This window comes from Perca flavescens, chromosome 11, assembly GCF_004354835.1.
Source record: "Perca flavescens isolate YP-PL-M2 chromosome 11, PFLA_1.0, whole genome shotgun sequence".
NCBI classification, from domain to species: domain Eukaryota; kingdom Metazoa; phylum Chordata; class Actinopteri; order Perciformes; family Percidae; genus Perca; species Perca flavescens.
In genome coordinates, this window is record NC_041341.1 from 25,638,540 (window position 1) to 25,663,539 (window position 25,000).

General features: G+C 40.0%; 1 protein-coding gene across 1 annotated transcript in view; it reads left to right on the forward strand.

Annotated features, from left to right (window-relative positions):
* The window catches only part of LOC114564011 (eph receptor A6), a 143,746-nt gene that overhangs the window by 36,442 nt on the left and 82,304 nt on the right, over window positions 1-25,000 (forward strand). The window contains exons 3-4 of the mRNA XM_028591113.1: window positions 17,786-17,941; window positions 21,549-21,884. Coding sequence (XP_028446914.1) covers window positions 17,786-17,941; window positions 21,549-21,884 — 492 coding nt within the window. The remainder of the gene's footprint in view (window positions 1-17,785; window positions 17,942-21,548; window positions 21,885-25,000) is intronic.

The following is a 25,000-nucleotide window of genomic DNA, read 5'->3' on the forward strand; positions in this document are numbered from 1 at the left end:
AGCCAACGATAAGCACTATCATAGATTTACTGTTGTGATTATGCATTAGAGATATCCTAATACAGGTCAGCTCTATCCTGGAGCCAGTCAGGACATTATCTCAGCAGTCAAGCTCAGACTATAAAAACACTGCTTTACTGTCCATCCCAAAGCCTCTTCCAGCCATCGTTTTGTCTCCATAGTAAGATTTAGAGAGGAGCTCTGCTCTCTCTGTCTGAGTTATTTGATGTCTACTGCGAAGTTTACTACTCGGTTAGTTCATTTGGCAAGACTCTCGCTATGCTGCTATAAACATTGCCATAAAGGGATCAGTGAGGCTGACCTCTGTAAAGTCCATAAAAAAAAGATCTTTGTCTCTGATAATGCCACTGATATATAAGCAACGGCTGCCTCTGAATGAGCCCATCCAGCACTGTCTTTGGCTCTTACTCTTAAGCTTATTTTGTCTTCTCATTTTCATAGCATTGTCTGGTTGTTAATTTGCTTTTTCTGTATTTGTTTCCCTCTCACCTTCATCTACCTTACAAATGTCAAAATCCAGTGTACTAATGCATTTCAATAAGCTGGATGTCAACATTGAAAAGTTTTGTTAAAAAACACCAATCACACAAAAAAAAAAAAAAAAAACACTTCTATTGATGCCAGGTGTCTCTCTTGTTGCTGTAATTAATCTTCCTGGAGTGTAAAAATACAGGGCCATTCATATCACACAGCAACAAAAAGAAATTGTTTGATTTCGCTACACCAAATTGTCTAGTGTTAAAGTGCCCATATTATGCTCATTTCAGGTTCATAATGGTATTTTGAGGTTGTACCAGAATAGGTTTACATGGTTTAATTTTCCAAAAACACCATATTTTTTGTTGTACTTCACATTTCTGCATATCTTCTTTTAACCCTGTATGTTCAGGTCTCTGTTTTAGCTACAGAGTGAGGCATCACACTTCTATCCCATCTTTGTTAGGAGGCGCACATGAGCAGTAGCTAGGTAAGGATCACATCAGCTAGCTGTTTGTTTCTACAACTTCAGTTAGTACAAGGCAGGATTAGCCGGGAGACTTCTTCTAAACGAGGGCGCACTTCCAACTTTGCGTGGAATACCTGCAGAACAGGGACATGTAAGTAGTTCTTTTGTAGATTATGGTGAACTAGCGTGTGTTGTAGCAGTGTTTTGCCATTGAGGATGAGCTAGCATGCTAGCGCTAGCATGCTACGGTTAGCCACCTCGTCTCGGCTACTGACGTAGAAAGCCCTGCAGATTTTGAACAGCTCACCCGGAGACTGAAGGCAGAAGAGATTCAGAAACCAAGTTTGTATGTGTGTGGAATCACAAGAGACACAAAATAACACCAGATTTTTTCATAATATGTAAGTACTTTATTGTCACAAACACAGTACTGACAATGTTGCAATTGTTTTTGATTTTTAGTGAATACCTATCGTTCCACTTTTCAACAGTAACCGATGAGTTAAAGGTATCCTGGAGAGTTTTTGACCACCAGTAGCACTATGGAGCAGTCATTTTGTGTGCCGGTCCCTGTTTTGTTTGTAGTGGTGGAATGTAGTACTGCACGTGAGTAGGCATTCATTTTGGGGTAATTGTACTTTACTTGAATATTTCTATTTCATGCTGCTTTATACTCGATTACATTTCAGACAGAAATATAGCACTTATTTTTCAAAACGTTTTTTGAAAAAAATACTTTTTGAAGAGCAAAAGCTCATTTTAATAAAGAAATCTGATCCCGGGGGTATGAGTGTTTTTTTCTTAAGTTAATCACAAAACTTGTCCTCTGCCGCAAACACAGCCCATTACGGCGCATCATTCACCTGCATCAGCCGAGGCTGGCTGTAAACTTGGTGGTAGGTAGGTTTAACTGTCTGGCGATTTCCAGAGCTCTTAACTTGGATGACAGATCGAGTGGTGGGTAGTCCCTCATTTCGTTTTTCAGTCACATATTCACTTACGGATATAATACATCCATGTGAGTGGATGGCTAGCAGAAACAAAGCTCCTTGAGCAGAAATGGATAAATAAAAGTGCCTTTTGAATGGTTAGTTGAGTTTCAAAGCCTTTTGTTCTGGAAGGTTCTTTGTATGTACTGACGATGTGAATTGAGTTACCACTGGAGTAGTCAAAACTTGAAAACATATTCCTTTTTAAAGTACATATAAAAAATGTGCAATTAATTAATTTTAATTGTGAGTTAACTAGGACAATTATGTGATGAATTGCTATTAAACATTGTAATTGCTCGACAGTCCTAATTCTAATAGCTATGTACTTATACTTCAGTAAAATTTTGAATTCAGGACATTTTCTCATAACAGAGTATTTCTACACTGTGGTATTGCTGGTTTTAAAGATCTGGGGCCTCATTTATAAAACTGTGCGTAGATTATATTCTGAAAGGTTTTGTGTGCCAAAAAGTCAGAATTTTCGTACGCAAAAACAAAATTCTGATTCATAATACCTTGCTTGGAGGCCTTAACCCTTCTGTTGTGTTCATATTTTTGTTACACAGCCCATGTTCCCGGGTCTGGTGGACCCACCACATTATTAGGCTTTTAAATCCAACCCAGTCTCACGTCAGTTCAGCTTTGAATGCGTCCAGCTCGGCTTGTATCGTAGCCTACTGTTCTGTCTTATTTACTGTAATATTTCACCGGTAATAAGACCGAAATTATATTATTAAAATAAAGAAATGCATACCATGATAACCACTAAATACATGTTGAAAGATGTAGCGTTATAGTTTTAAAAATATCAATAAACAACAAAGCAATCCAGCTTCCCTGGCCGAAATAGACCAAAATAATAACATTAAAAGAAATGCATATAAACCGTGATAAGATCTGGTGAATAAATGTTGATTAAAACAGCGATTATTGGGCTAAAAATACCAATAATATCAAAGCTGTATCCAGCTTCTCTGCTGCAGCCAAGTGGCAGAAAGTTTCGTGATGTGATTACGTAAGATGCTTCTCATTGAAATACATTAGTTTAAAAAACGTGACCCCAACACGTAAATCTTTACAATAACGTAATGGTATCACGTTCTAATAGATTTAATTTCGTAATGCCATCACGAACTGACGTGAGACTGGTTTGTTTATCAATACAGTATACAGCCTTAACAATTCATTTAATTAACAATCAACAATAATAATTCATTTCAATTAACAATAACAGATTTAGCTCAATTACCAATGATATATACATAATTTATGGTAAAAAAGGTAAAAAATAGAAACGAGATTTTTGATCATAATTGGTGCTTATTTCTTAGAACTTAATCAGAACAGGTGAAAGTGCTTGAAATGTAACAATGCTGTAACTTTGTGGGAATAGCAGGTGCAGAAATACAACATTCCCACACACAGACACCTATAATCAGACACGGCCACATTTAGACGCACAGACACACACAAACACACACACACACACACACACACACACACACACACACACACACACACACACACACACACACACACACACACACAGCAGGCCCAGTTAGGAGGAGGACACAGTTAAGTTTCATAGCACCTACAATTATTACACTCTGGTCCAGTAGACCCGAACACCTCATATGTAATAGTTATGTGTAAGGGGTTGTACCGTGTGCAGTCATTGGAAATAAGTTATTTGTTATTTTCTTCACATAATTGGCCAAAAAAGGCCAATAAGTTTGAGTTAGAAAAAAATAATAAATAGCATAATTTTTCTTTTAGCAAAATTGAAAACGGGTCCCACAGACCCGAACACCATATAAGGGTTAAATAGATTTATTTGGATATAAATATCAATTTTTATAATTCATGGATAGACCTAAGTGATTGTTACGAAAACTAAATTAAAATAGTGTGCTCACATGCAGGCTGTGCGCTATGCATCCAGAGTACTTTATCCATGTGATATTTTGTGTTACCATCGGAGTTCACTAAAACGCAGTCTACAAAACCTTGGGAGCATTACGCACGATTACACGCATGGACAAAAGGTTGCGTGAAACTGGGCACATTTTTACGTATGGAAATCCCGACTTTTGCGAGGAATGTTGCGGCGGCACCCTGTTTCACGCAACTTTTTCTTGTTTAACAGATTTTATAAATGAGGCCCCTGGTTTGTCATGCATGTGTACACAGGTGATGCAATATACATTCCTGCCACACTAATCCACTGGTCTACAAGTGGGGGTAATGCACCAAGACACACAGCATTGCACAAGCAAAGGCAGGAAAGTAGAAGACTGCTAGCAAGTAAACAATGCAGGATTTAAAAAGGTGTTTATGAGGAAGGAATGCATTCAATATGTTCGTTAAGACCTCAAGGATGCAAACAATGTGTTTTGGTGAGTAACAATGAATGTAAACATTATATTGTATTATATAAATATATCAACAAAACTCCACAAGTTACATTTTTAATGGCAAAACAAGGGGTAGGTGTGGCTTAATGAAAGAATAAGGAACAGTTGTTCAGAGAGGAGCAGAGTCAGGTGATTGGCAGGATTGAGAAACTCCAGAGGGGTGACTGGTGGATGGATCAGGAATGGACGGGTCTGGAATGAAAACAGGGCCTGGAGAAGGATTAGAGTCTGGAGAGGGAGAAAGGGCAAGTATTTAACAAAAATGTTATCCTATTATAGCTGAAGTAGACATTGCATTAAGCTGCTATTTTAATGTTGCTGGAAAGCTCTAAGTGTAAGTGATTCAAATCGTTTATAAGGTCTCAAACACCCCCCAGTCTCTATGTTGTCAATAGATGAGACTTAGCTCTGATTATCCTTGTTAATAGTATTGGGTTTTTTTCAACTAACAAAAACGGCCCACATTGAAATAGCTTATTACCTCTATTACCTGTGATCACCAATTAGGAATCTCCAGTCATTGTATCATTCATTATCATTATCAAGATACAAAGCAATAAACCTGCATGCAACAAAATACCACTCTAATTAAACTGAAGAAGAAAAATCAATGCAATAGATGGTGTTCAAATAATTGTGGCAAAGAGGGCACATAAAAGAACAAATTAACCAGAAATAGTGAATGTGCTAAGTGGAGAGAGACTCACTCTCCAAGCTTGCTGTGCCCAGGTTAGCATTTGCTATGTTGCTTGTGAACATCGGTGCTTTGCAAAGCCACCAGACTCTGTCATCTGTAAATGTCATGATAAGAGATTAAAATCAGGAAGCAAGTAGGAGGGAGTGATTACAAGACAGTAACAACCACTGGGTTGAAAGCCTGTACAATAGATGGCTAAAATAGCAGATTGTAAACACTGGTGAGGTTGTGCAAACATGTGCATGTGATGTGGAAGGCAAAGTGCAAGAGACATTAGGTCAAATTGATTGCACTTGACTAATATACAGTGTGGACAAGCATACAACTGGATGTGTCTCATTTGATGCATGTGTAGAGGAGGTATTCATACAAAATATAAATATGCCATGCATACATAAAATAGAGAAAAATTCTAATATCACACAGGACATGTAATGCCAATACACTGTACAAGCATATACTACACAAAAGAGACGAGAGATTATAAATTATAAAAATGATGAAGACTGGCTGGAGTGCATTGGTTCAAAGTAGCTTGGCAAACCTTTGACATGAGTTTTAAAGATGATGATACGGATTAACGATTATGATGTTGATGATAACGATATAATCCGATATAAGTAAAGAAATGAAAATAAAAGTTTGTTATTAACACAGTAACTTTAACTAGAGACCATGTTGCGATGGCTTCACAGCAGCTGCGCCGACAAATTGGGCCAGGGGCGTAAGAATGGCACCTTCATACTTCCTACACCTCTACGTTCGTTGCACTTGCTCAGACCACAGCCATTTACGAACTAAGCCTTAATTTCGATAATAACTACCCACCTGTTAAGTTTCATAACTGCATCTTGTACGGTTGTGGTGCTATCTCTGTGACTAAATCTGTCCACAGTGGCCACAGACAGAAATATAAACACCTGGCAAAGTACTTAAAACCGCCTCTGTGGTAGTTTCCGCTCCTGGACCACATTTTGCCATGATGACACACAAACTCACACACACACACACACACACACCTATGTTTATCGGGGTTTTAAGTCCCCAATGTCTCCTTCCAGGCAGCGCTGCCTGGAAGGCACTAGGATTAGACAATGGTTAGGGTTAGGGTTAGATGCCTTGAAGTCAACTTTTGCAGCGCTGCCTGGAAGGAGATGTTGGGGGCTTAAAACACCATCGAGCCACACACACACCCACACACACAGAGGCCCAGTCACAAGTAGTCTATTTTAGCATAGCTTTTTCCATGCGTTTTAGGTCACTGAGTTTTTGGCTTGTAACATTAGAGTGTGTGCCGTTATCTCCTTTGTTAGGCTTTACAAATGAGGCGATATTTTGTGCAATGACTGACTTGGCCAAAAAAGTGCTGGATCTAACCTTGCTAACAGGACTTTTTACATGTTTACACATAAATGTTTAAAAGTCACTCTCCCACATTGAGGAACAGAGGCTTTTGAATGTGTTACAGAGCAGCCAATGCAACATTGCAGCCAGGTAGCCTTTTAGTAATAGCATTTTTCAGGCTTCTAATTGGCCAACATCTTCTTTGGGTGATTGGCCAACGTGGCTTCAGGGTTAGGCTTCCTGTTGGTTTGACATTCTCTTTATAGCTCTTCAATGTGTTTTGCAATTTTATTTGGACAGTTCTTTTAAGTGCTTGTGTGCAGGGGATTATTTTTGAGAACAAAGGACGAGGGAAACCCCGTTTTCAAAAATACGTTTAAAAGTACGTGTGGACTAGGGCACAGACTCCCTGAAAACGATACTAGCGCCACTGTAGCGGCTAGTAAAAACTATCTCTCACATACAAAGGCCTGCTTTTCGTCTTTCACCTTCTGTCACTATTTGAGCAAACACATTCTTAACACTTCTCCAGAGATGTGTTGGAGAGGGCCACTAATCCTCAAGTGCAAATCAGAGAAGGCGCTTACTGCTTTCGCTAATGAAGATGGAGGGGGGGTAGGCTGATGAGTAAGCGAGATGGACTGACACAGAGGAGAGCTTTTCATTTAGAGTGTTTGAAACTTACATTTAATAAATTCAGAGTACCACTGCTAATGTTCCTGCTGAAGAGTGTAGTTGTGCATGTATGTAAAACTATTGGCTCAAGAACATAAGATAACTCTATATTGTTTATCTGATTTGTATCATGGTACTGGATCATCTTAATGTAAATCACTCATACTGGCAGGCTTTTTTGTTTTGTTTGAAGTGAACCTGAATATCATGAGCAAGGAAAATAGGGTTATTTTTTCCCATACAGAGTACAATGAATATTATGTATGGAGAAAAAAAAGGAACTCAGCACTACTATTCTGATAATATCTAAGCTATGCATGGACAAGATGTGTTCACACAACACGCAATGGGGTTTTTATATGAATTTTATAGTTTTACTAGAAGGGAGATGGAGGTAGGCATGTAACTGTCTGAAAATATAACCTCACGGTTATAGTGACCAAAATGATCATGGTTTTCGGTATTATCGTGGCATTTTTAAAAGTTTGTTCAATATGTTTAGAAAGCACTGATCGGCCTACACAAGCTGCGCGGCAACTTCAGGAGACTCGGATGAAGCTGGGAAGGATTAAACACAGGGTTTCCACACCGTGATGATATTTTAAATGAAAACGGTAATTGTTATCGTCAACACTTTTACTGTGGTTTACCATTACACCGGTAATCGTTACATCCCTAGATGGAGGGTGATGAAACTGTAAATGGTCTTGCTTTTTGTATTGTTTTTTTCATATGCTATAAGTTTCAGCCTGCATCTCGCCTATATCGCCACCATTGCTGCAATGATCTCTCATCCTTTGCATCGCCTCCTCACCACGCTGCCTTTGATTTCAAGAGCTGAACTATTCTGCAACATTTGTTGATGTGGTTCTGCAAGTAAATGCTGCAGAATTGTGCTCCTCTTGGAATTGTTCTTCTTCGCTGACCACCGGAGAGAGGAACCCACCATCATCGGCTATGCACTGCAACGAGCCAAAAGAGTGTCATTTACACATGCACACAGGCCTTCACGCACAACACACACACAGGCAGATACCAGCAATGAAGAAGGTTATAATACAGAATGTGTTGCATTGGAATGATTGCCACTGATTACATTTTATACTAATATTCAATTTAATGATTCTTTTTGGGATGTTTAAAATTGCATTTAGACCTTAATGGGACACTAACACTTTCACCTATCAAAGCCAAACAGAATTGTCAGGTTCAGAACCTGATGTGGGGAATAGTTTAGGACAAGCATCTATTTATTTACTTATTTTCCAGGGCAACTTTCATTCATCCAATTTAGTAACGGTTCTCAATGCTTTACTGAATGACAAGTTTATTCTTTATTACAGCTCATTTGAAATCTGTCTTAAGTAAATGTCTATAGATTGTGGAAGTTAGCTATTCAATTTCTCAACCTTATCGCCGGACAAGAATGTCAACATTGGAAGATTCTGCAAAACAGGACATCCATTGGCAACATTTTTAGTTTTCTACAATATCTGTCCATTGGAACTACAGTACTGTATAAGGATAGGGAAGGATTGTGCTTATAGCAAAGAAATTATATGAATAGTATGGTTAGGGTTAGGCAGCTAAAACACTTTTGATTGTGGTTACAGTTCAAATGCCCATGCACTACCCAAACCGCCACATTGGTTGATTGACATTGGCATTGGACACAAATCATGGCATGCACATTGTCCACTGTAAACATAATTTCTAGGGATACTGAGCTAACAATTTTCCATACAAGGTGAGCCAGTTGTGGTCAGCATATGCTTTTAGGCAGGGTGACGGATGTAGTTTTTCCATACTGTTGCAAAACCTCTCACAAATGATTTATGTTCAAATGTCTGAAAAACAAACAAAAAACATGGGTGGAACCACCAAAACTGTCCATCTACTTTAAACATAAGGGTCACTGCTTAGCTTAGCTTAGAGTAGATGTTTTAGCAGAAGCTCCTACAGTACAATGTAGACAGTAGAGAGACAGACAGACAGACAGGTCTACTCCCTGTACATGATCTGCTTGCCAGTTGCTCTGGTGTTGTTCAGGTCCAGTGAGTGTGAAGTGGCAGGCCTCATCAACCAATCTGCTGCCTCTGGGTCTCAGGGCCTGGCTTGGGGCTCTGAGATGTAGATGTTCTGGATGACTTCCAGGTCTCATTAACCTTGGGCTGAGGGCCGAGTGTTAGATCAGAGCCCCAAAGGCCAGTGGGTCAGCATACTCTTTTCTAATCCCCTGCTCAGCTCTTAGTCTACTTGCTTCAGAGGTGTGAACAGTATACATCTACACATCTTCGCACATTGCTACTGTCAAGTGTCATATGAAAGGAATTCACATAACCTACATTTCAGGATTTTTGTTTTCAGTTCTGTCTTTGATAGAACTTTCTATAAAGTGCATATCTATAATGGATTACCTGGATAAGGCATTAATACATTTTCAAAATTGATAAATGCCTTCATAATATATTATGCTGCATTATTATAAAAGATAGATATAGGCCACTTGACTATCTTATAAATAAAGGTATGCCGTCCAATAAAACGCTTTGTAATTCAGTGACCCTCATGCTTGATAAATGTTATGTCATTGACAGTACATCATTTTATGTGATGTCTGCGGAGTTTCACTCACTCAACAGCTGTGCTTCTGTTTGCTCTGTGTTCCAACTCTTTATATCTGTCATGGGTTATGGTGTCAGGATCAACAAACAGCTAATGGGACAGACAGTACAATACGTTCTCACAATAACATATCAGTCAATCAATACAGCCATATTGTAGTACAGCTCATGCAGACAAGAGCTCTCTTCATTATTGTTAAACGAGGCACCATTATGGTCAAAACACTGTAATTTTCTAAATGAGTTGAGTAAATATAACAATGGTTTATAATTGTACGTGTAATCCTTAAAATATACAAATAAAGTCTAATAAAACACAATATTATAGATCTTATAATCCATGCTTATTTATACAGCTGTTCTTATAAAACATCTAAGTGCATTATAAAGGTTCATAATAACTTTATTCATTGCCTTATGCATGTTCCATGTAAGCACATTCAGTTAAGATACAGGCTTCAGAGAAAATTCCTTAACTTGTATTCATTCATGTGCTGTGAAATTTCTATGACCCTGATACAATTGTTACAAAATGGATAAATTTCAGTAACACACACAACTGACACATACATTCAGCCGTGCCCTGCAGCCTCCTTCCACTGTGCTATTTTGTTTTGGCTGTCATACTATGAAGGTAAATATGGTGCAAAATGTGAGAGCTTGTAGAATACGATGTGAGAACTTGCAGAAGAAAAAATCTGAACTTGTATTTTTTTGCACTTTTGTAATACTTTTGGCAATACATTTGGTGCTAAACTAATTTGTACATGTGGACTTAGGCTGTGGAGCACTGAGCCAACAGAACGGGGAAAACAGGGTTTCTATCGCCAGATGAGGGACAACTCTGTCCGGCTTATTACCTGTATTAACAGGACACAACATTTCCCCTTTTCTTAAAGGAATTAGTCACCGCCGATCCTTCATCGGCTTCCAAGCCGGGCGCAGCGCCGCTGACCCTTGGTAATACAGCCTCCGGTAAAAGTGAAAATGAAAATTTCTCTCCACAACATTGTTTACTTCTCCGCCAGGCTCTGTAAGACGCGTTCATATCTTAATTATTTGGCTGGACCTCTTCACATCCATTATGCTGGTTAGGATAGGAACTTTTTTTAAAAGCCAGGCCTTGTTTGTGGTAGTGGACAGAATGGATACAAAGTTCAGCATCAAAATAACTGAACCACCCCTTTTTTAAATCACAGGTCGCTAGACACTGTGCCCTCACAGACCAACGTGCAAACTAACGAATTAACCAACTTTTTTTTTCTTATTTGCATATTACCAAAATGGTAATATGCAAATAAGATTAAGAGAATAAATCGTTGTGCAAGTACTTTTACTGTCAGAGGTTCTGTGTATTTGGATGACCCCTTGTAGACATGTGCCGGTCTCCGGACTCGCACAGTATCGTTCACTTGGAAGGTGGGCACTTTTGCTCCTCGCTTTCGGTCTGTATACTCCTTACTGTTTTGTTGATTTTGTCTCCGTTTCTTTGACTTGATTGTGTGATGTAATTTTGTGTGAACAAACAGGAAGAATGTTTAGTTTTGTGCGCATCTTCCTCTTTCTCAGCAACTCAAATGGAGGACCTCCTGTAGTAGCGTGCAGTGTAGCATGGTAAATCTGTAAGAACTCTGTTACTGCTTGTTTCCAAGGCTTGTGTGTTCTTTCTGCAGTCTGGAGACACTCTTTTAATACCCTATTAAATCTCTCAATCGTTCCATTGGCTCTTGGCGCAAATGCTTTATCTCACTCTCTCTCAGAAACTTTGCAAACTCATGGGAAGTAAACTGACATCCATTGTCAGAGACCAGGCAGGTCGGATTTCCTTCACAACTGAACACTGCAGCTAAGAAACGGGTTATCACCTCTGTTGTGACTGTAGAGGCAAATGCTACTTCTGGCCATTTACTATAATAGTCTGTGAGAGTAATAGCATAACGACAGTCCCATGTAGCACGTTCGAAAGGACCGGTGATGTCAATGGCCACCTTTTCCCATGGTACATCTGGCAGTTCGACAGGTGTAAGTGGTGCAGGTGCAGTCTTTACTGTTCTGTCATTGTATTGGCATGACACACATGAGGCTATCATACTCTGTACATCTTTGTCCATTTGTGGTCACCAATACTGTTCTCGCAGTTTCTGTTTAGTGCGCACCACTCCCTGGTGCCCTTCATGTGCCAAGTCTACCACTTTGGATCGCAGTGATGTAGGCACAACAAGCGGTCAGTACCTCTCATGACAAGTGTTTTGTCTACAGCCATTTCGTCTTGTACATTGAAGTATGAAGATAGTAGCCACTATGTCCGGTTCCACTTCAGCTTTTCCTGTGTTAGGCAGTGGAAGTCTGGACAGGCAGTCAGCAGTCACATTCAGTGTCCCAGGGCGGTAAGCAAAATCCTATGCAAAGTAATCGTGCAGACCACCTCACAATTGCAGACCCAGCACGGCCAGTACCCTTGGTTGTGAGCAGGGTAGTAAGTGTTTGATAATCTGTGCATAACACAAAGTGATGTCCGCATAGATAGGTTCTCCATCTTTCTACTGCCCAAGTGCAAGCCAGCGCTTCACGTTCCACAGTGGAATATTTCCTTTCAGCAGGAGAAAGTGTTCTGGATGCAAACACTACGACTCTCTTCGTGTTGTCTGAATGAAGTTGGCCCAGTACACCCCCTAGTCCGTAATCAGAGGCATCCGTAGTTAAATATGTAGGCAGTTCAGGCTTGTGTAGTGCTAGGGCAGGGCTCTCACCAATCGGTCTCTTAAAGTCAGTAAAACTATGCTCAGCCTCAGCAGTCCAGTTGAACTGCCGTTCTGTAGACCCCCGTTCTGTTAGAGGTTCAACAACAGTAGAAAAGTCAGGAATACATTTACTATACCATGACACAAGACCCAAGAAGGATCGCAGGGAGGATGTGTCGTGTGGGGCAGGTGCATTGGCCACAGCTGTGATCTGATCTTGATCTGGGTGAAGCCCCTCTTTGGATATGGTGTGGCCTAGGAACCACAAAGAAGTCTGGTTAAACTTGCACTTCTGCATGTTCAGCTTAAGTCCTGCCTCGTTCAAGGCACACAGCACCCTCCGTAGGTTGGCATCATGCTGCTGTTGAGTGGTTCCGTAGCAAATCACGTCATCCAGGTATGCCTGTACTCCTGGTATACCTGCCAGTATGATGAAGGTCATACTGGCAGGTATTGCCTGCATCTTCTGGAAAGCTGATGGAGCTGAAGCAAGGCCAAATGGGACTCGGCAGAAACAGAAAAGTCCATGTGCGATAAATGCAGTTATATCACGGCTGTCTGGATGCAGTAACATTTGATGGTAAGCAGAGGCCAGGTTGATGGTAGTCTCCTCTCAGCTCAGAGAATAGCTCGTCCATGTGTGGGGGTGACAGTCACTGACAATGGCTTTGTTAGGTTCCCTGAGGTCAACACACATGCATAGTTTTCCTCCATCTTTTCTCTGCGTCACAACTATCGGTGAGACCCATTGAGATGCGTTCTATAACGCCCTTTTCCTGTAGGTCTTTGAGCTCATCACTCACGGCCTGCCTCACCAAGAAGGGAAGTCTCCTGAGTTTTGGTTGTATTGGCATAGCCTCTGGTTTGAGTTGAATTTTGTGCACAAATCCCTTTGCACAGCCAATCTCTTGTACCTGGATCTCGGGTGCATTCTGTGGCATTGTGCTTGGTACAGTAGGTGCCCTCGGTGCAGTAGGATCATCAGAGCTGTCAGCTGTAACAACTTTTGTGCCCTTAATACGCATGTGCAATGCCACAACTAGATCTAGCCCTAATAGAGAAGTGCCGGACTTTACCACTACGAATGAGCCTGTAGTAGAATGCCCATCATGAGTAACTGTGGCACGCGTACACCCTTTAACGGGTATTTTCTCTTTTGAATATGTGAACAGGTTCACTGCAGGCTCAGAAAGTTGGATGAATGTAGGAAAGCGAGTCTGGTAAGTGCTCTCTGGAATGATAGAAACTGATGAACCGGTGTCTATTAGCTCAACGTCATGACAGTGATTTGCATTCACTTGCACAGTACAGATACTTTTATCTTGCACATTATCAGTCATTAAAAGCACAGTCAGTTCATTTATCACTATTTCACGCACTTCCTTTTTGTAGCAGGAGCGGCAGCTAGTTGTAGGCACCGTTGATGTTATTTTTGGTGGGCCTTCCTTTGCTGTTTATGTATGGCCCTCACCAAAGCAGCAGTAGTTGCCGTCATGGTAGCGGCAGTCGTAGTGCTGTCGGAGAGAACGCCAGCATTCCGTATCCCAGCCTCAATCAGCAGTTTCTGGCGAAATTTGTGACGTTCCGCAATCACATTTTCTTTAGGAACAAAGTGATTTCTAAGTCCATCCACTGCAGTAGCATATGTAGTACCTATATCCGGTAGTGCGTAAAACAGTCTTTGTCACTCGGTGCCAAGTGTATGGAGAAAAACAGCACGCTTTCTTGCTTCAGGCCATTTCTCCCCGTTACCATCGATTACTAACATATAGTTCTCGAACATTTTCGGCCATGTAGGGAAGGGAATAGCAGGTTCCACTGGGCAAGGCATGAATGGTGTAGGTAGAGGTACGTTAATAGCCATCCTCGTCACCAAAATGTGGTGTTTTGTAAAAGTATTTTAAGTACGAGCCGAGAGACATGTATCACGCTACTTCCAACTTTCTTCTTCTTCTTCTTCTCTGCACATACCTTTCACTTGTATCCTCACTGTGCACTCTTGTGCCCCCAGTGTTCACTAACAGTATGACTAGTCACCTGACCATCCGCTGCTCAATGTGCAAAATCTGTCCAATACCAAGTTGTTTTCATCCATCTGGATGGATGTTTATTGTAATAATTGCAATATTACTCATACAGTTTATATAACTGCTCAAAAGTCAAAATCTTCAGGCATCATTCACATTTGACAAGCTGTAGTTCAGTGTTTTTTTTTTTGTTACTACTGTTGCCGCGTGCATGCGCGCGTGCCCATCCTGAGCACCACTGTGGCCTTGACAGAGCCTGGCCAGACAGATTGCAGAGGCACGCTGCGAGGTTCGAAAAGGAACATCCCCTCAGTTCAGCGAAGGTCGGGCAGAAGCATCATTAGGTTGACAGTCTAAAACAGGGTCTAGTGGGGTGGTGGAGTTGACTGATGATTTTTGACTCAAGGACACACAAGTATCATAGGTTAATGACAGAGGCAGCCTTGGTACGCCATAGTAGATGCCACTTATCATACTGATGTACGGTATGTGGGTGTTTGTGCTGCATGTATTTGTGTATGCCAAGATTTCGATATCAAATATCAATTTCAATATTTTTTTGTTTTATTTAAATTTCAATATATCTTACTCTCACAGGACACTAAGATTTGCTGTTGAAAAAGAGAATATCAAAGTGTGTGTGTGTGTGTGTGTGTGTGTGTGTGTGTGTGTGTGTGTGTGTGTGTGTTTGCCTCTGTCCTAATTGTGCCCATTTGATCAGTCGTGGTTTCAAGCGATTCCTTGTCCTCCCTACAGCTCCATTTATCACAGGCAGCAATGGAGACACACAAAGGCACTCGGTGCTTCAAGGTGAATCCCTTCAAATGGCTCAGCTTGTGTTACCTTGTTAAATCGATGTGCTTGGTGACAACCAGCAGCAATGGAAATCTCACCAGGCAGGAGACTTTTACACATCTGTGTGACTTGGAAGTGCTTTGGAGGTTGAGAAAATGCTATTACAAGCTGTTGTAGTCTGCCCCTAATGACTTTTGTAAGCTTTTAGTTGATTTTCGTAGCTTTTTAATAAGGGAAGGTCTTATAAAAAAAATGCATCAGTTAAACCCATACTGCAGCAGTCACGTACTTCAATTTACTTGTTAAGTGTTTAGAAAAATGTTTCAGTGCTCCCTTTTCCAACTCCTGTAGCCTATAGGGAGACGTATTTTTTAATGCTACGGTGGTACAAAACTCACAATGCATGTGGTCTTTTCTTTATTTATACTGTGAATTTTAATACAAAACCTGGGTTTGATAGTAATATGTTTGTACAGATGTTTTGCCAAGAGATTCTCAAGAGAGAGCCTCATTATTACACACTTTCATACCTCCTCTCTCTAAAAACTCAGAAAAACAACAGTGTAAATTAAGTTTTAATTTAAACATGGTTACTTGCTAATGCCACGCCAGTATGTTTTCTTTTCAGGAAATCTTTTTTTTAAATAAGGCTATATATATATATATATATATATATATATATATATATATATATATATATATATATATATATATATATATATATATATATAAATAATTATTTTTTTTCATTTATGTCTGTCAGACACAATCACTTCTGGTTAAATAGTGCTGTGTGAGATTGTACTGTGAGTTTATCACACTTTATATTAGCATAAAGTGCTATCTCCACTACTCATGTAAATAGCCTGGTGCAGAGTGAGGCACACAATGCAATTACATGCTATAAATTAAAGCTGCAGTGAGACCTCTTCCATCAGCTCTCCATCGCCCCTCTGTGTCTGCATGTGTAGAACAGCCAATAGAATAGGAATTCTCTCTCTCTCTCTCTCTCTCTCTCTCTCTCTCTCTCTCTCTCTCTCTCTCTCTCTCTCTGAAATGACCTGTGATTGGCCAAAGTTTTCCATCACAGGCTAGATTTCCTAAAGCCTGAAAACAGCAGAGATGCAGAAGTCTAGCTCTCTCCGACCACTTGAATAAAAACATGCTGAAATGTTTTTATGGAAATTTTGCCCAATAAACCTAGAAAAATTTAAGTTTTAAGGTCCCTTGTGTATGTCTTTTATATTATTGTATGCAGATTTTTGAGACACCCGTAGTACTTGGACCTCTACTCAGGGCTGTGTGGCCATATGCAGACCGCTTCATTCAGTGTCACAGCTCAGATCAGATAAAGTTTTTTAAATCATACTTTACTTCATCACCTTTGTTTTTTTAGTAATATGCCTTTTTCACAATCACAGCGGACATTTTGGATTTGTCATAGCAGGAAAAGCACATAGTTCTTACAAATACCATTAACAATGGCTAAGTTCTGTTCGAGTGACGCCGTAAGCCAGCTAAGCTATCATTCATTTTATCATTTACATTTATGATGAATGGATATGTACAATGTTTTTGATATATATTACATATTTGCATTGCATGGTTTAGGTAAATAACATTCTGTTAGCATTGTGTTTTCTTTCATAGTTCTGACCCCATGATTGTTTTCTGATAAAGGTAAAAGGTAGAACACTAAAAGGTTAGAGCAAACCAACTAGGTGTAAAAACATCCTCATCGAGGTGTAATACTTTATTCTGTTAAAAAGCCTTAATATCATCACATCCTCATCGAGGTTTAATACTTTATTCTGTTAAAAAGCCTTAATATCATCACATCTAATCATTCAGCTTGAATTATTTATTGAGAGTAAAACACCAGCAGTATATTCAAATAAGGCATTAAAGCTGTGTCCATTAGTTTCATCAGGGTTAACCTTTGTTCTTATCCAGTAATGGAGAAGAGAAATATGTGTGGGATTCTGCAATGCAAGTGCTTTTGATTCCAGTTGAGAAAAAATAATTAATTCTAAACAAAAAAAACAGGTAATTGTCATTTAAAAATAAAAATATTTTGAGTATAAGTTACAAAAAGCAGAGCAGATTTCTCATTATATTTTAGTGAACCTTGCTGCATCAATTTCCATATTTGAAAATAAAACCTGATTTTAATGAATCTGTTAAGTCTTTAATGCTCTGAAATGGGAATGTGTGATGAATACCAGACACAGTTAGCATAACTGATAATGCAAATGATGATTATTGACAGACACCAGGCCACTCCAATGCCTCTTGTTTATTGATGTTATAGGTATGAGTTCAATATGATGTAATATTTTAGAAACATTACGTCATTGCTGGTTTCTTGTCACCAAACAACACTTGTTGTCCTCATGCATTGGGAAACATAAGGATATGAGATGTTTAAATGTGATATTCTTGTATGCGCCCATAACATAACCCGGCTTTGCTCTCATATCCTGTCATATTGTCTTCCTGTCACCCCCAGCATGTCACCCAGGCTTCTACAAGGCATATGCTGGAAACATCAGGTGTTCAAAGTGCCCTCCACATAGTTTCAGCTATGGAGAAGGAGCTGCTTTCTGCCGCTGTGAGATGGGCTTCTTCAGGGCTGAGAGCGATCCTCCAACAATGGCTTGTACACGTGAGTAAATCAGCACACTGGGCTTGATAATTACTTATTACTCGTTTGTTAGACACATAACCACATGGATGTTCAGGGCTTTTAGTCATCCTTTTTGATGTGATCAGAGTCATGGGAGAGCTTTGAGCCTCATTGCCATCACTGCTCCATCTGTAATTGTAAATTCACGGTAAAGATCTCTATAATTGTGTATGCCTGACAGTCTGGGCAAGTTATTGCTGTCTCTCGAGCTGGTGGATTACTCCAGTGGTCTCTCAGAATTAGCTGTGGCCGTAAATCCAGTCTCGTCTGCAGGACTTATCTGCTGTGAAACTGTGCATTAGAGAGTCTCTGGATGAATTACATGGCTTTTTTTCAGCTGCCTCGCCTTCATTGATGATTCACCGACTGTCATTACGACTTCATATTTGCATTAAATTACAGTTTAACCGGACTAATTCTCCTTTAATTAAAAAGCCATTTAGCTGTCACTGAGATAGACGGGGGCCACGTCTAAGAGCTCTACAGGGTGGAAAAGTGTATTTGTCTTTTACAGCAACACAAAGCCAAGCCATTGTGGTGAAGCTGTGAGTTTACAGTTCCTTTTAATACAGTTTGCAGAGGAAATCTTCAGAAAGGCTTGAAGCCTTAAAACAATTTTTTCATCTCTAAATTTAGTCTCAGATTATGCAGCATATTCCTTCTGCTCATAAAAATCCATCCATGTATATCTGCAGGCTTTCCAGAGTAACAGCAACAACAACAGTCTCTTACTGTTGGATAGCTATTATATAGTTGATATCCAACAGTTATATACTGATGAAACAGGTAAAGATGTGCCTCCATAAAAACACTTTACCTCTGAACTATGAAGACTTTAGACCAATGACCAGGCTGAAAGCTTCTAAATGAAAAAATATTTACATAAAATATAACCTATACAACCAGCACAAAGCCACAACTCTGCTCTGAATATGGGTGGTTAATTTATCTTGGTGTGAGCATTGGATTTTTGGAGATTAAGTTTAAGTAAAATATATAAAAATGGACACCATACTTACTAATACTACACTGTTAGTTGTTGAAGTAAATCTACCAGGCAAAAGCTCATCCTAAGAATAAGTGTAGAAACACTGTGTATAAAGGCTTGTGGGGGTGTAACAACCCAGAAAACTAAGAGGGGCAAACTACCACATCTATTCTAACAAGCTGTGAGTTCTGTGTTTGCTCACATAATGCATTTTAATCAGGAGCTTGTAGGCCAGAGCCTAAACTATTTGCTTGATGTCTAAGTATAAAAAAAGAAAAATGAAGATTAAAGACTGAGAACCCGAGAGGAAGACAAAGGTAGAGCAAGAAAGAGAGGATGTCACCGGAGGAGAGATAAAGGTGGAGAGAAAGTGTAAAGGCTGGATGGAGTAGACAGTGAAAAGAGAAAGGAAGGAGGGTGCTGATACCAATCTCCCCCTAGAGGAGAATAGGAGTTGATTGATGGCAGTGGGGTTGCTCTGCAGGAGGGGAGATGGGTGAATTCTCCTCGGTGGAGAGAATAGAGGAGGTGAGATAATGGCCAATAGACGCAGAAAGAGATAAAGAGAGAGAGAATGGACATTCGCTGGCATAAGTGGAGGAAGGATAGGAGGAGCTTTGCTGTCTGCTGAGATTTTTAGCAAAGGTAGGGAGGGAGAAGAATGGAAGGATGGTAAAGGAGAGGGAAACATCCCATTGTCTGGGCAGACAGTGAACCTGGCAGGACGGGAGTGTTCAAATCCCTCAGGCCTTTTAACTCCACCCTGTTGACAGCTGGCTGGCTGCCTGCTATAGCACAATACTTACCCTGACACACAAAAACATACATCCAGAGAGCACGAAAACACCTTAACAAAGTAAAATGTGAGGGAGGTAAAATAACGTAGAATGTTTACTGCACAGGAGAGAAATTTATTTGAAGAGTTTTGTGGTACGGCAGTAACATGTGATATTTAACAATTTAATACTGCAATGTACCTTTGGGGACGACAGCTGTTTATTTTGGGATGATTCTTTAGATATAGATTAACAGACTACCTTATGCTACCATTTATGCAAAGTATTTAGAATTGAGTCTTAGATGGGGTGTACCTCAGGGGTCAATTTTGGGTCCTGTGCTTTTCTTAGTGTATGTTGTATTCTCTCTTGCGTAGTAATATTGGCGGCTTGGATACTCTGATGCCCCTTTTCCACTGGACAAAAAAAACATTAACATCTGGCTTTCTCCTTTAGTGGGAAAGGTAACGATCGGCATTCAGTCCTTGGACAAATTACTCTGCAGTAGTCACAGGTATTTAGCCGCCCTAGCTTGATCGGCAGGGAAACATGACACCAGGATGGACGCGCTAATTTAAGCCCCTTTTCCGGCGTGATTTTATGATTTTTTTTTTTGCCTGTCTCCGTGCAAGCAGCGCTCGAACATCGTTCCAAATTAAGAGGCAGTGAGTTCGAAAGAGAGACTGAATAAGTAAAAGATTAAAAAAGAAGTAACCACCGCAACATTTTCACTGACCTCCATGCTGCTTATTGGTGTTTACTAATGGTGCGTTCTTTTTGTCCACCGAAGTCGATTTACGAGTTGTTTTCCGGAGTTACGAACCGGAAGTTGCAAAAAGAACGCCACCGAGGTCGTAGATACGACTCGTCAAGTCGTCTGAACTCAGAGGACCCCGAGATCACTTTCAAAGATGGCTACGTCGTGCATCACACATAGGAAACATTGTGGTTTTCTACAATTTTAAGCACTTTTGTCGTTGTTGTAACCAAATGAAGAAGTCGTACACATAGCACTGTATACTGCTACCTATAGGCATGTTGCTACAGTCTTATTATGAGTTAAATACCGCCTGATTAGTTATTTTGTAGCTTGTGCAGCTGAAATTGGCTAGAGACGCTCGGTTGCTATATGACAACAACGGCTTTAAGCCAAGTCTTGAGCAGAAAGCAGAGCAGTAGCCTAACGTTAATCAAAACGTAATTTTCATGTATCAAACTGTGAAATATATTTGTGTAATATGTCAATAACTGGGTGAATAGAATCCTAAATGTTACTAAAAATGTTACAAAAATCCATCTTTTCTCCGACTTGTAGTATTGTGTAACAAAAAGAACGCAACAACCCACGGTTATTCGTTTTTTCGACATGAATGTGACGTCACACTCAAGCTACTAGTCTCGATTACAAGACAAAAAGAACGCACCATAACCTGTTTTCTGGCGTGTTCGTGAAGTTTAACGGGTAACACCAGAAAACAAAGCAGAAAAGCACACCGGTCTACTAGCAATGGGAACGGAGTCTATCGCCTATTTTGAGTGGGTCTTCCCACTTTTAAAAACCCTGCATGTATGGGCTAGTGTTGGTGGAAAAAGGGTAGAAGGGACAGCTTTGATCAAATGAAGTGTCTCAAAATCCAGTTCAACAGTGAACTATATATTTGCTTTTTTAAGTAAAGGCAGCTGGTGGTCGGAAATGGTGGGTTGTGCATTAGTACAGCTAATTGAGTAACTTATTTTCTAAACATCAGCTAAAATATCAAAAGCACCCTTTAACTGATTGATTTAATTATCCATTAATTATATTTTCTTCTACTACTGACAGGCCCTCCATCTCCTCCCCGCAACTTGATGTTTAATCTGAACGACACCTGTCTGATGCTGGAGTGGTCACATCCCAGCGACACCGGGGGCCGCCGGGATCTCACCTACAATGTCCAGTGCAAACGCTGTGGCCCAGAGCCCGACCAGTGCCAGTTCTGTGAGGAGGAACTTCGTTTCCTACCACGACCATTAGGTCTGACTGACGCCACAGTCACTATCATGGACTTCTCAGCCCACGCCAACTACACCTTTGAGATTGAGTCCCTGAATGGTGTGTCAGACATAAGCTCCTTTCCTCGCCAGGTAGCCATCATCACCGTCAGCACTGATCAGGGTGGTAAGTGTTTGACTTTTACTTGATGTTTAAAGGTACGTGTGTTGTGTCAATTTTACTGCAGATGCATTCAACCTGTTAGTTAGAACTCAAACACCATAAGACAATGCATTTTGGTGAGAAATACTGAATACAAACTTCAACTTTTGTTTTTTTTACAAGAAAACTCAACAGGGCACCTTATAATTTCCACAGATTTCCCAAGACTACTGCAAATTTCATCCAATCCTTACCAAAGTTGCTTACAATTTTTTGAATGAGCCTGAAAAAGGTTTTTCATTATTCTTTTTAAATGGCATGCCTTTTTCCTGTAATTGTTTGCTACAATCATCTACTGTTGGTACACAATAACTCTTTAGTATGTGATTAAATTGCAATCAAATTTGGAGGACAGGTGCACTCACATCTACTTAGAGCGACTTGATACATTTAAATAACCATTAGGAGTCTGACTCATGTGGAATTTTCCAGACTTTGTCCTTAAACCCTTTTTCCATAACGGGAGTTCTCTGTTCTCTAAAATTCATGACAAAACCATAATGCGGTCAGCATGTCTTTCACTGTATATTTTGGTTCCATATTTTGGAATAATTTTTAAAATACCAATTATTTATAGGATTGTGGAGCAGTGCTTTTTAAAATTTCTTAATTACACAATATTTATTGTTGTTGTATACCATTGATGCAGATGGTAGAGAAAGTCAGGCTTAGAATCAAAATAACACTACAGTTTTTTTGTTTGTTTTTTAAGATAATTTATTCTGCATTTTTAGGCATTTATTGACAGGACAGCTTAAGACAGGAAAGGGGGAAAAGACGGGGAATTATATGCAGCAAAGGGCCGCAGGTCAGAATCTAACATGGGGCACACGCTCAACCAGGTGAGCTATCCAGGCGAGCTATCCAGGCGCCACAGAATGACACTACAGTTAATGTTCCTCTAGTTTTGCATCCTTAACTGCTGTTGTGAATGATGACAGGAGGAGAGGTTGTCTCTACCTACCTACTTGCTACAAATAAGGTTTTGATGCTGAAAGGCCCATATTTCCTCTGGGACAGCGGTCTGTATGGGAACGCTTATGCTTTTAATTTGTGATTTGCAAACACTGTGTTTTCTGTTTTCTCCCTCCTCCCTTTCCTGTCCTCCCTCGACTATTCTCTCTTCCCTTTTAAATCGGTTTCTTTGTCCTCCTCCTTCTCTCTCTCCTGTTTTCTGTTTCCAAGCATGTTTGTTTTTTCTTTCTTTTTTGTTCTTTCATCCCTTCTTTCTCTCCATCCCTCTATCCTTGTGCTGCTGTGGGAGTCTGGGAGCAAGACATTTTCTCAAACAGCCAAAACACATTAAATGCATTATTCTATGTCACAGGGGACAGCTCTAGCCCTCACAGGTAACTCAATGTAACACATAGCCTTTCTTTATTTCATTAGGATGCCCAGTTTAGCACATAGTCTTGGCAGGTCCCTGAGCTGTACACAAGACCCATTTCATCACTAATATACCCAGCTGCATCTGTTTAAAATGCTCAAGGGAAAGGCAGATGTCTGGCCATCAGCCAGTGATAAGCAGCCTGGTGATGTATTTTACCACTATCACCTTGACACAAACGAGTTTGGTGAACGAGTCAACGGTCAGTGTCATTCATGTGCTATTTGATGGAGGTTATTAATTACATAGCTGGTTGTATGTTAGCTATAATTGTACAGTGCACAATCCATGTGCTAATGATCCTGGTTTGTATTTCTAAGTATTTGTTAATATTTAGTGCAGTCTCTGCTTTTTATGACACGTGGCCAGTGGTTATTTCAGATCTTTTTCTCAAAGGAATATTTTGCTGATTTCAAACCAGCTCTGTGTTATCTTTGTGTGGGTAGTGTGTTAAGATGAACAATGTTTGGCTTCTCTCTGCGATGCCATTGCACAGAGCTCCCCGCGGAGCCGAGCAGTGGAACTCTACCGAGATCTTGGCAGACTTCTGTGACTCTGCTCCTCTGTGCACTGGCACCACGGAGGGAAGCCAAACACCGCTCATCTAAACACACTGCCCACACAAAAATGACACAGAGCCAGACGCGGCGTCAGCCGATTTTGCTGGGGCTTCAGCCCTAATGTTTTGAGTGTAGCCCCAAATGTATTTTGAAAAGTTGACTGACAAATATGAAACGGACAATAGCCTATGTAAACCTCCGAAATCATAAGTTGCCTTATTTCATTGTGCATTGGCTTTGCACATACTGTACTGAAGCAGACCTGTGCGTCGCTTTAGTGTCCACTCTCTCTGTAAAAATAGAGATGAGCAGCGTACAGCCACTTCCCTAGCTAAACTTTGTGTCATTCAGAGACAGACCAGAGTCTCAAACGAGGCTCTGAGTCTGTCAGAAGGTCTGATATCTACCATATCAGCAGAGCAATCACGGAATGTACAGCAGACTATGGTGCAGGTAGCTTATTTTCTGAAATATAGTATAAGTATTCTTATAATAGCCTATTATCACTTTATTTTTCTCAAACTATCATAACTCAAATAACAGAGAACACAGATATATTTTGAATGTGCACAAAGTTTTGAACATGAGCAGAAATCTGAAATATTACAGTCCAGGGGTTTATTAATTCATTAAAATGAATAAATGTATCATTGAAGTGAATAATTGTCATGAGCACATTTAAGGAGGTTTCTTCCCCAACAAAAGACACAACAGAGGAGGGAAGAGTAAATTATGCCTAGGCTACATGTGTGCTGACTCAGATATAATTAGAAAAGTCGATCTACAGGAGAATAAATAGTAAATACAAAAAGGGAGCCTTACTGCATAATATTCCATTGTTTTTATTTTTTGAATTGTCCCCTATGTTTCCCTTTACATAAAGATATTTTCAGCATAAAGTGATTCAGAAAAAGGTACAAATAGGTGCATAAAAATTCAGCAGAATGCAGGAAATTAAGTTTTTAACGCTAAAAAAATTTGGCCTTTGCCAGGCCAGTTATGATTAGGCCAAATGTTGGTGCGATCTAACTAACATCTACAAACTGGGTAGCTAAAATGAACATACACTGGTTATTAACAAGCTGGGCAAGCCAATCGCTGTTCTGCATTGCATTAAGTTTATTTAAATGGGT